Source organism: Artemia sp. Qi Xiang Cuo, chromosome 6 (genome assembly GCF_049724085.1).
Source record: "Artemia sp. Qi Xiang Cuo chromosome 6, ASM4972408v1, whole genome shotgun sequence".
Lineage (NCBI taxonomy): Eukaryota > Metazoa > Arthropoda > Branchiopoda > Anostraca > Artemiidae > Artemia > Artemia sp. Qi Xiang Cuo.
In genome coordinates this window covers 15,368,093-15,381,358 of record NC_142799.1, presented here as the reverse complement: position 1 = coordinate 15,381,358, position 13,266 = coordinate 15,368,093, and the positions used below count along the sequence as shown (strand labels likewise).

The 13,266-nt window shown below is 35.8% G+C and overlaps 1 protein-coding gene across 1 annotated transcript in view; it reads left to right on the top strand.

The window, feature by feature from the left end:
* The window catches only part of LOC148950907 (dorsal-ventral patterning protein Sog-like), a 106,822-nt gene that overhangs the window by 10,817 nt on the left and 82,739 nt on the right, over positions 1-13,266 (top strand). Inside the window, exon 2 of the mRNA XM_089090945.1 lies at positions 4,538-4,703. Within this exon, the coding sequence (XP_088947071.1) occupies positions 4,565-4,703 (139 nt within the window). The 5' untranslated portion in view covers positions 4,538-4,564. The remainder of the gene's footprint in view (positions 1-4,537; positions 4,704-13,266) is intronic.

Sequence of the window (13,266 nt, the reverse complement as noted above, 5' to 3'; positions counted from 1 at the left end):
TCTTTACTTTTCCTTTGCATTGGGTTTAGCCGAATGCAAAGGGGGCAAAGGGATGGTTGTATTATCCATCTTTTGCGTTTTGGCAAAAGATGGATGATAGAACCATCTTTTGCCAAAAGGATACAATAGGAATGTTTATCTTTAACGACACTATATTCTGCATACAAAGCATACCCGAATTGATGAAGCATAGTTGAAAACGGAGTTCTTCCTAATTTCAGAGATATTCATGTTGAATTCAAATAAACATAGTCACTATTAGAATAATTAGAATAGCCTACTAAATGAAAATAGCTCACGCTCATCAATATTTTTCTTCTTTTTCTCTTGTTCATGTCTAGTGAAATCTGTAGTTAAAAGAACATTGGAAGCGATCTAGTGAGTTTTAAGTAAAGTGTGGATGACAGTTAGGTATTAGGGTAGGGTGAGGGATCTGGGCGTGGCAGACCACGCCCAGATTATATGTTTATTCAAACCAATAAAGCTGAGAACCTAACCAGGAGGAGACAAGGATGAAAATTTGGTAAGATTACATTTTTAACCAAAGAGATTTCGATTTTTCGAAGGCATCTTAGAGGGGTGCGGAGCGAATTGTGTATCAATGACACCATCGTGCCCATCCTACGCTTGGTGGTGCTATGGAAGTGTTGGGTAGTGATATGGTGGTGCTATATCCCAACATAGTTTAATTTAATTTATTTATATTTTTTTCTTTTTTTTTAAAGATATGACGAGAGAGAGCATTTTTTTAATTGATTGAGTGATTGTTTGAGACTCGAAGGGTTGCAGCCGTCTAGAATGAGGTGCATTGTGCCTTCACTGGGCGGTTGTTGTGTTTAATGTTTATTTTATGAGTTTCGTAAATAAAATAGTCAGTTTCCTACGTTTTCAAAAAGGTAAGTTGCAACTTGTGAATTAGCGAGATATTTGTCAATTACTGAAGGCCCCAAAAAATCCGATTTCTTTGTGTAGCAACTTTCGAGCAAATTTGCTTACAGACGCTTTTTCTTCAGCTTTCTTTGATCTCTGAGTGTATAAATCACCTGAAAACTAATCAATAGGAAATTTGTGAAAGTCATGCTGAAAAAAGTATGATTTTTACAACTAGCCTAGGCTATATTCTCTTAAAAGCTCAGGCTACAGTTTGTTGTGCTATTTATTGTTTTCAGAATTTTATGAAAAGCTTTAGTCTTGCGCGTATCCAGGATTTTTGTTGGGGTTGGGGTATTTTTTCAGGAGAGCTACAATTTTTTTTTAAACGCGCCAAAAACTTGTTTATATGCATTTTTGCTACGTTTTACGAGTCGGGCAAAATTTTCGGCGGGAGGGTTCAAACCCTATTATCCCGCCCCCTGATACGGCCTTGGCCGTATCAGGGCCTTAAAATTTTAATATGGACTTGGTCCTCTTTAATGCTGAACCCTTGTTATTTCATGTCTTGCAGCTCTCCAACAGCTGAACCATATCGTATAAGGCTCTTAAATTAAGAATGTTACGCCATCCTTGTCCTCAAAGTTGTATGTCTGGATGATCTGGGTGGCATTCTTTCAGATACATTCCAAAACGCACCATAAAAAATTGTCACAGACTCTCAAGAAATTTTACGTTTGTATAATCTTTCCTCAGCAAACAAATCGTAAATTTTATACAGTAGAATTTCTACTATTGGTACGTTTCCAAGGTCTGGCAAAATTCTTTATTTTAACTGTTTTAAATGGAATTTGTTCCAAAGCATACGCGGAAAAATGTTTAAAGCCGCCAAAAACGTTTGTATTTTATTTCCTTCCAGTGAAATGCTACTATGACAAATAGATTAAAACCGAGAGCCACATAAAGTGAAAAAGCGCGTATATGTTACTGAGAAATTCCTAAATCTGGTTAATGTTGACATTCACTGGTGAATGTCCGAAATTCCTTTTTCTCTGCATGGATTCGATTAGCTTTGCGAATCAGCTTTTTCAGTCTCATGCAGGCTTTGATGGTAAAAGTTAAAGTTAGGTAGGGTTAGGCTACCTTAGGTTGTTAATCTCAAGAATGGGCCAAAAACCTAACCAAACCTTTCACCATCAAATCTTGCATAAAACTGAAAAATTTGACTGTCAACGGTGACTAAATCTAAGGAGAAAAAAATTATTCCGGACTTTCACATGTGAATCTCGACATTTACCGATTTCGGACATTGCGGTAACATATGTACAATTATTAACGTGGTTGCGGTAATAGCTACAACCGAAACCGAACCAGTTAAAGAACGAACCCCGGCCCACAGCAGCCGAAATTTAAAAACAGGATAAAACTGTCGCTACTGTTCTATTACCTTTAAAACACGCGTTGAGAAAAGCCATGCTCAGATAGCCATTACCCGGTGCTTATACGAGAAGCTGTATAAAGATATGCATTACAACTGGTTTCTCAATCCGGGAACTATATGTAAACTTTAGTTTTTTGGGGTTTAGGGGGACTAAAAGGTACCTAGGTTGAGTTAAGTTAGGTTACATATTTAATATATACTATGCTTTACCTCCCACCCTCCCTAATGTGCAAATATATAGCCCATATTGGTTTCTGAACTATTATGTTTTCAACTCATTTTGTTTTATTTGAATAGCATTAACCAAACTTCACTTCTTGCGTGTTTTCCAGATTTTAGAACAGTGCCAAACTGTCTAATAAAGCGCCATTGGGAAAATAGTAATTTTTTCTGCTGATTCAACTAAGCAGTAATTTGTAAGTACGATAAAAAGCTTTAAAAAATGTTAAAAGAATATTTCAGGAAATATTGGTTCTAAGTTTAAGTACCTTAGCATTATTATTAAAGCGTTATTATTATTAAAGGATTGGTAACTCGTTATTAAAGGGTTGGTAACTCAATACTTCGCTCTTTACGCTAAAGTTTGAATTTTGTCCCAATTCTTTATGAACGACTCCTGAAACACAAGGGCCGTTTAATTAGAACAATAAGACGCTTTTTTAAAAGTACTAAAAAACTTTAGCGTAAAGAGCGAGGTGTTGAGGAGAGGGCAACCTTATTTATATGCGTAATAATTTCTGTTCGTTTTAATTTTTAATGTTGTTTCTTATTTTCAGATTAAAAAACTTGTTTTTTCTATTATTTAATTCTAGGTTAAACTTGACCTAAGATTAGGTCAAGCATTATTCTTTGTAATCAGAAAGTGTGAGTAATTTGACTGCCAAACAATGACGAGACAATGGAACATTTGAAAAAAATATTTTTTTTTTAATTTTTTATTTTAATTTTGAACGATTAAGAACTTTTATTAAGAACGATTATTTAATTAAGAACAGTAAGGCTTAAATTGAAATTTTATATTTATTTTGGAACATTCAGAAATTTTTTTTATCCCCTCCGCTGTGACAAATTTTGACCTATTGTACAAAACGATCCGTAGTTATACCAAGAAATATCTGCAAGCCTTAATTAGATAAAGCATATTCAGGGTGACGAACGTGGTCCACAAGTATCACGTTCCATTTAAAAATAGAACGCAAGTATCGCTATTATGAACCACTGTGCTTGTGCACTGTCACTGTACACACACATGTATGGCTGGTAAAAGAAACTGAACCAGAAGTGATAAATTCATACCAGAAGGATGGTAAAATGGTCTATGGTCGGATGGAAATGATCACATGACATCATTTTTCACTACTTAGGTATTTTATGCCATTAGTCAAAGCGTCAATGACAGCCAATGGAAACGACTCTGTCGAATAAAATCATAATTTTACGATCCTTCTGGTTTGAGTCTGACACTTCTGGTATAGTTTCAATACCCACTATACATGCACATGGGAATTGAGAGTGCGCAATCGCACTGGTCCAAAATACTGATTCTTGGGTATTAAGCAAATGTAACTTGTGGACCACGTTTGCTACCCTGTATATTAAAAACAGAAAAAAAGAAATAATTACAAGCACTGATACTCACAAAGTTGTCATGATCTGTGGAAGGGGGGGGGCGTATCCTATTTTTTCTCACTTTGCTGCTTTCCTTTTTTTATCATTTTGCCTTTTTCCCAGCATTTACTTTCACTAATATTATAAGTGTTTTAGAGGTACTTGGGCATTATATGGGCACCTACAAGGAAACCCGTCATGAAAACCCGTTTTTGACGGGTTAATTCAATAGATGCCTTCAGAGTAATGCAATCCATAGTGTGGTTTTCATTGCGTATACGATATTTAAACTGTTGTTTTTTGGGGTTTAGGGAGGGAGGAGGTACCTAGGTTTGGTTACGTATTTAATATATGCAATGCTTTACCCCCCCCCCCCCCCTAATGTGCAATTTAAAAACTATTATATATTCATCTGTTTTATTTAATTAGCATTAACCAAACTTGACTTTTTAGAAGTGCCCATACAATGCCCAAGTGCCGTTTTAGATACACTCAACCTCAATCTATAAAATTCCAAACAACGCATATGCCTCATTCCCCAGTGTCTCACTGTCCCTGTCTATAAAATATTTTATTCTCCAACTTTGCTTGTCAATAAGTTATGTATCCTTTTTTCAGATTTCAAGGGAATCTTGGTGAAAAGCCATGAATTATAGATCCTTGGTGGTTATCAATTTCTTTCTTATTTTTACAATCATATCTGCCATCACAGCGTCTGAAACGAGAAAGGGGCGGCCTCCATTAATTGGAGATGGGAATAAGAAGAAGCACAAAAGGAGAAGTGGTAAGCTTATTTTGGAATTTTCATTGTGCAAACCTGAAAATGTAAAGGAAGTCTTTTGCTGGGGTGTTTCAGTGCTCGACTTCATTAAATGATGGCATGCAGTTATGTCAGAAATGACGGCATGGGGCGCATTCCGGGGCTTCTTGAGGCGGTTAGATATAGAAACTCTTCAAATCAGCGTAGTTGTTTATAATTGCCCCGTTGGAGATTTTCGCTCTTAAAAAGTTTTCTTGAAATTATGACATTTCATTTCAATTATTTCATTGTGTCAAGCTGAAAATGTTAAGGAAGTCTTTTTTGCTGGGGTGTTTCAGTGCTCGACTACATTAATGATGGCATGCAGTGTTGTCAGAAGTGCCGGCATGGGGCGCATTCCGGGGCTTCTTAAGTCGGTTAGATATAAAAACTCTTCAAATCAGCGTAGTTGTTTATAATTGCCCCGTTGGAGATTTTCGCTCTTAAAAAGTTTTCTCGAAATTATGACATTTTCATTGTGTCAAGCTGAAAATGTAAATGAATTTTTTTTTTTGCTAAGATGCTTCAGTGCTCGACTTCATCAAGTGACGATATGCAGTGTTGTCAGAAATGACGACATAGGGTGCATTCCGGTGCTTTTTGAAAAAAAGCACCGGAATAGAAGTTATATAGAAGTCTTCAAAGCAGCGTAGTTGTTTATAATTATAAAAAATCTCCTATGTTTGAAATGGTTGGTAATTTTCGCTCTTAAAAAGTTTTTGTTGAAATTATAACCTTTTCATTGTGTCAAGCTAAAATTGTGAAATGGGAATTTTTTGCTAAGGCATCTCATTTCTTGACTTCAAACAACGGCATGCAGTGTTATTTTTTGTGTATGTTTGATTTAGAATTCCTCAAATCAGACCTTCAGTAGGCTACATTTTTTCACACCTTCAGTACATTTTCGCTTTGAAATTTTCTGGAAGTTTTGAAATTTTCAATGTATCAAGCTAAAATTATCAATGAATTTTTTTCTAAGGTGTCTCGTTGCCCAACTTCATTAAATGATAGTATCTATAGTGTGGTTATTATGTCGTTTGTTCGCTTCTTTAAGATAGTGGGCCATATTATGGAAATTATAAATATCAAATTATAGAAATCTTCTGCAAAAGTCAGATTAGAGAACAATTCTGCACAGAGAAGTCTTCAATGTTGTTTTTAAAAAATCGCACTACCAGTACATATCCGCTCGAAAAATCCGCTCGTGTCTTGGACAAATTCGTCAATTGGGAGGGAGAGAAGTTCCCACTTAGATTTTTTCCTCGCTAAATTTAAAAAAAATACCTTTTTTGAATATTTTCGTTGAAAAAATCCTATTTTGGTATTTTCATTGAAAAAATATTAAGAAACAACTAAATTGACCTCCCCTAGCCTGCTGGAGTCTTGATCGGGACTGAACTAGTATTGCGATTTTTTTCTTTTATTTTACTTTTGAAACTTCTTTTTTCTTATTTGATTTCTTGTTTTTGTTTTAACTCCTATGTGGATGCAGGTTTGCATACAGGGCCTTTTCTTAGAGGTAAAGGATTATGAATTTTTATACTAAAATCTTCGAATGTTCCCAGAAAGGGGCCCTTGGAGGAATATCGGTAATGAAGGGAATTCCACACATTCTTCTTGTTGAATGCTGTCGATTTCAGTTGACTTGAAGGAGTCGACTGAAATCAAAGGTCAGAAAAAACAATTTCGGCGAACATTGGTTAAAAGATCAATAATAAACATTATTCAACACATATGTAAGGTGGAACAGAAATATTTATTCCCACGCGGAAGGAGGGTGAGGTAAGGGAAATTCCCCTTTAAGATCTTAGCAAAGGGTCCTCAAGCGAAAATTGTGGCATAAATGTGACCAAATAGGACTTGTAAATCCTAGAATATCGCCTAAGTCTTGGAAATCAGGCACTTAAGCAATAATTGGTTTCGGAAAACCCAGGATTTGTTTTGGGGAGGGGAAAAACGCAAATAAAAACTATAAAAGCAAAATATCTTGCAAATATGGAAAACCACTCAAATTTTTTTTCCTTGGAGCGGAATGGGCCCAACAGCACCCTACCTGAAAACTGGTATGGACCTTAAAGAACCTACAATAATGAGTGAAGGAATAATTAGGGAAGTTTTCCCCATGAAGATTGAATCATCAAGACTGTATATATTGTATATTATATATATATGTATATATATATATATATTTTATTTATTTATTTATATATATATATATATATATATATATATATATATATATATATATATATATATATATATATATATATATATATATATATATATATATATATATATATATTGTTCTTAGTAATAAATTACAATTTTGAATAAATCTACTCAGGGTTTATTCATTCCAATGTGTTTTTACAAATACTTATTTTAAAAATGTACGTCAAGCAACAAAATATAGAGGATTGTAGTCCCTAAAAAAAGGACTAGTTTGTGATAAAGAGAATGTAGATTGTTTTTTGGCTTTATTTAAGTGCAAAGTTTGAAGTAAAACCTTTTGTTACTAGTGCGATTTTTTTTTACTATAGCTGATAAAACTTGGATTATGCTATTCTTTCGAACATTTTACAAAAAAAAAACTATCTTGTTTACAAATGGATTTACATATTATCGTCCCACGATTTTAGCACACAGGTTTGCGGAACAATGACACAATTCAAAAACTGGATTATTCAGCTAAGGGGAAAAACTTTTTACTTTACTTTTACTTTACTTTATTAATAAACACGATTACAACACTTCACAATTTACATTACTTCTGCACTAATGAAAAACCTAAGTTTTTACTAGCGTGCAGTAAAACGGCTAGCCATTTAAAAAACACACATAACTAAATAAATTTAAAAATGGGGGGGGGGAAGCAAACCAAACTCCTTCACATTATCAATTCCAAATTAACTTCTACATCCCGACCTCCCTACCCCAGGACCTCCCATCCACCCGTTCCTCCCTACCATCTCTATTCACCCTACCACCCCATCGACTCATTCCTCCCTGCCATCCTAACCACCCAAACCTCCCAACCACCCCTTCCTCATTAATAAATAAATAATATTAATAATAATAAATTAAATTCACACATTTGTTAATAATTTTTTAATAAATATTCTTTTTCATTTTTCTTAAAATCCAAAAGATGTTCAGCCGCCCTAATGCACACTGGTAAAGAATTCCAGACGGCGCTACTTCTAAGCTCAATCACCAAATTTTCACTGTTCCTCGTATCATAAGCATGAATATCCCAGAATACTTGGGACTAGATTATGCACGCACTGGAAGATCAAAACTGCTGCTTGATAGTCACGTAGTTGACCCACGTTGAGCAAATTTAAAGCCCCGAAGCAAGCGCTTGATCGTTCACATCTTCCACATAGTTGGCTATGATCCTCACTGCTTTGTTTTGAAGAATTTGAAGTTCCTGTAAAAGTTGCTACTCCAGATCAGACAACCATATGATATGTATGGATAGACAATGGAGTGGTAAATCATCAGTACAATCCGCTTTGGCAAAAAAATGCTGAAGTCTAAGGAGCCCCAATTCCTCTTGCAATTTTGGCAGAAATAACATCACTATGATGATTCCATGAAAGGTTTGAGTTTATGAAAAATCCCAGGTAAGATACACTATTAACTTGCTGCACCGGCTTCCCAGAGAGCATAATTAGACCGCTAGCGTCAACAGGTGTGGCTACTCTGCAGAAAGTCATTAGGAAAGTTTTATTCACGTTGACACACAGTAAACTAAGGTTCATAGAAATCTCAAGTCTTCTTAGCACATCATTAGCTTTCAACACCAGCTCTTCAATTGATTTCGCACACACTGTCAAAGCTGTATCATCAGCAAACGTAGTAACACAGACGTCTTGAAGATAAAAGCGCACCGTGTCGACGTACACCAGGTAAAGCAGGGGACCTAAAACCGAACCTCGCGGTACTCCACATTTTGATGGATAAGAAGACGAAGCCATATCATTTAGCACTACACGCAGGGATCTTCCATGAAGATAACTATCCAACCACTGAAGGGAGGTGCCACGAATTCCCATACACTTCAGTCTGTCAAGCAAGATCTTCAAATCTACGGTATCGAATGCCTTTCTAATATCAATGAAAATCGACATAGGCAAATAGCCTTTATCCAACGCACCACTTATGCACTTCACCAAATGCTGCAAGGCATACGTTGTGGAGCGTCCCTTACGGAATCCAAATTTAGTCTTACTGAGTAAACTATTCACCTGGAGAAAATCATAGAGGCGCTTGTGGACGACTTTTTCTAATGTTTTTGAAAAAAGAGGTAAAATCGATATCGGTCTCCAGTTTTCAATATCAATTTTGCAGCCACCTTCATAGAGGGGTATGACCTTTGCGAATTTAAGCTGTTCAGGGAACTTACCCTTTTCTAGAGAAAGGTTTATAATAAAAACCAGACGGAGATAATTTTTTAAATCTTTCAGGCTCATGCCGTCCATAAGGACCTCCCTCTCGAAATTATTCCTTAATACCCCCTCCTAGGAAAATTGGGAATAATAAATATGCACTTATTTCCAATTCTCAGGCAAGGGGCATCAAGCACTATTTTCTAAGGGGGGTATCTAAGTTTGAATAATGTCCATTTTTTTGGCCTTTGTTTCAAGTTTTTATGTTTTATATTTTTCCGACCCTTTGCGCCAATTTCAGGAAAGGGGGAAGGGTTTTATTCGATTCTGGGGGTATCTAAGTTTGAATAATGTCCATTTTTTTGGCCTTTGTTTCAAGTTTTTATGTTTTATATTTTTCCGACCCTTTGCGCCAATTTCAGGAAAGGGGGAAGGGTTTTATTCGATTCTGCAGGTATTTTTGTTGAAAGAAAACCCCTTTTCGCATTTCCGTTGCCAACCTTGGAATTAGTATTTCTGATATCGACTGTGGCGCCTTAACTGGACAATAGATTTAGTGAAAATCCGCATTAATTGTATAATAATTTTTTAGTAGCCACAATGCAAAAATTAATCAGTAGATACGTATCTTCGAAAACCTGAATGTTCTTCTGGATTGAAGAACAGTGATTCTTCAATGAAACACCCATCGACGCTACATCAAACCCCTCACTAACAGACTGGGGAGAGTCGTGGGGAACAACTGTACTTGCCGTATTAGCCCTATTCCGGATCTTTTGGAGTGGTGCCAACAACGCTTTTGGAGCACCAGCATACATCACGTACTCGGCGATCGGTCTGATGCAAGACTTGCAAAGTGGGATGACTGAGCTGAGCGGTAGAAGGTTTATGCAGCGAAGGGTGATCCCCAGCCTTTTAATATCAGATAACGAATAATTATTACAATAAAAAAAGGTCGTCTTTGATCATTTTTGTTTATGCCTGACAATTTCTATATTTATGTCTGGATGATACTCTTATCGATATTCGCAAACTAGTTCTTTAAAACTGACATAGCTCTATGCACAACAACAAAGAAGTACTTCAATACCCATATTCCAAGGAGAAAACAATGATTTTTCTAAGAGTAAATTTTTAGCTTTCCATTCAAATTTACTGCTGTTCTGTTTGGATTTGACACTTCTTCATAACTCAGAACTAATCATGGTATAATTGTGGTTGCAGCGAAAGCTACAACCTGGTAAAGACGAACCACGAACCTATAGGAGCCAAATTTTAAAAATGTGTTAGAAAAAAACTGTCTATTGGGAAAAAATTGCCATTTATAGCTGGTACAGAGGCGGTAACTATTGTTTCCATTACTCTAAATTCACTGAGGAAACAAACTTATAGGGATTTCCAAAAAGAAATGCCTAGTTTTTTAGAATTTCACAAATATTGGGGAATATCACGGGCCAGTTTATTTGAAGTTTTTTTTCCAGATAGACGAGTATGCTGCATAAAGTGGGAAGTAGTATTTTTTTTTTCATTTTAAATTTCAACTTTGCTCTTTATTTTATTCTTAAAAAACTTGTTTTTAAAAATTAATAGCCATTTAGACCTGACGAAGACTAACCTTGACTAGATTTTTGAAGGTTTTTTTTCTGTTCTGTTCTGTTTTTGTTCTGTGCCAGTCCAAAAGGAAATACTTAAAACAAATTTTTAAAGTGCGAGAATATATTTGTTAACACTGCTTTTTAATTTCTTGACTTGTAAAAATCTTGTAAGTCGAAAAGTTTTCGTTCGTCTATTGGCTCAAAATTCCTCACAGAAGAACCAATGAGGCGAGATTTAACTTTTGATACTTTTTATTTGCTTAAAATGTCACAAGAAATCCAGTGAACCAACTAGGTTTTAAGAGGATGGGGCTTTGGCTCCTCTTTCCAGCATTCGCTCAATGTTCAATGTGATAGGCTTACGAAAATAAATCATAGATGTAAACCAATGAAATTAGAGCACATTTTTTTTTTACCAACGATTTATAGGAAAGAAAGCTCTCTTTTCGCCTTTGATAAAGCTGAACAAGCGTAAAATTTTTGCACATGCGTTCTTTTACGCTTGGACCATGTCCGAAGGAGTTTTTACTTGTTTTTGATAGTCATGCTTAAACTGCCTGGTGACAAGAAGCGTTACCTCGACTGTCCATTATTCGTACCACTCAAGCCCAAAGATCACTTTTGTGATTCTATCCAGGGAGTGTGCTATTCCCCATAGTATGCCAAGTACGTATGCGCTGCTGTCTCAGTGCCTTACACGAAGTTACCTAGTGCTTGGCCCCTTGATTATGCCTCATAAGTGGAGACATCACATAATTGCAAGAAGCCTTTTTAGGACAAGCGACGCCTGATTGCAAGTTATTTAAATTGTGTAATAATAGGAGTTTACAGAAGCATATTAAGATTTTGCAGCGGTTAGAAAAACGTGATTTTTTCCACGTATACAGCTGTCACAACACTCTAAATCACTGCATTTCTTGCATTTCAAGCCATAGATAAACTAGTATTACAAAATTCCTTTGCTTGTTCATTGTCAGGAACGGTTTAAAAAGAAATTGAGGCTCATGATGAGTTTCTCCCCCCGCCAGAAAAATTGATAAAAAAAAAATCATTTTAAACATTTATTCGGTATGAAAACAAAATTTCATTTATCTTTTTATTATTATTTTTGGATTTTAGTGGGGCCAAATAGTTAATGACAAGAAAATGTGGCCTTAAGTTTTGTTTTACTTGATGTTCCAAACCCGTTCTCCTATCGCAAACAGATTGGCGCAATTACTGTTAATCGTATTTTACAATAGGGGAGTATAGGGAGGAAATCTTTTAAATCTTGATTGAAAGAACCATCCTCCAGGACTTCCTAAAAGTTGGTGCTTAAGATTAACCATTTTGTCTTTCAAACTCCCTGCTGTTTGAAACCCTCTTTCTAAAGTTTCAGCCTCTGAAAACCCACGTGTGTGATTATGTAATCCATCACTTAACTCTTTCCTTGCATAACCTCGGCCATTGTAATATAGACACATTTCTTTTTGTCTTTTTTCCAATAGGAATTATAAGTCATAGTTGTCTGTTTTACACGATAATGAACTTAATAAATTAATGTAATTTATGATTCAATTAGCTTAATTTATCGTTAGTTTATTTAGTTTCCGATTGTCAAGAAAATTATCAGTCGGTTGAGACTGCTTTTTTTGCTCACAGATCACAATAGACACAAAGAGTTGAGAATATGTAAGATCTCAGATGTACATAATTATGTTGCCTTCAACTCTGCTTCCGAACCCCCAACCATATTTCTCACGCCTCCGAGCCTATCTCTGGCTGAAGATGTATGACTTCTGACGTGTCCCCGTGCTTCCAGTTTGCACGAATGTAACGAAGCGACTAAGTGTGTAACTCCTAATGACAACGTGACGTAGAATTCAAAAGATAGAGACGCATTGCACATTGAAACGATTCTATTCATTAGAATTGGCATGAAGTTTGTCTGGAATCTGGATGTTCAATACGCTATACATGTCTCTTCCTTCGAATACAAAATCAACTTTTTTCATTAACTATGCATGTTTTTGCATTGCCTACTGTTAGAAGAAAAAGAAATACAAATTATTGTCGTGGTCAAATCAATGGCACGCGTGAAGTTAGCGCAGATACAAACAGTCAGTTGACCCATTCAGGGAGAACCAGTAGTTTTTTATGGACACTGTTATAGTTTAATCTTAATGAAATATACCCAAGTAGGATAAAAATAAATTACTTTAGTAACATAATGATGGAAATTACAGGAGAGAATGGAAATCAGGCCCCCCAGACCGCATTATATTAAATAGTTATTAGCCTAACCTTACCTAACCAAGATACCAACTAAAATATTTAATTAAAATATAACTCCATTGTAGCGTATATACACTGTCTCACGCTAAGCTGAAAGAAACTACAGAAAGTAACCTGCTCTGTCAGACCAAGAACGTAAGTGTGGTGGCTAAAGCAGATAAGTACCCACGATGGTCTAAAACATGTGTCTACGCCTAAATGTGTGGAACTCCATGTATTCGACGATTTCTTTAGATTCGTTCTCGATTGCACATTTCCTCTGTGCACAATATGGCAACGAGGCCCTAG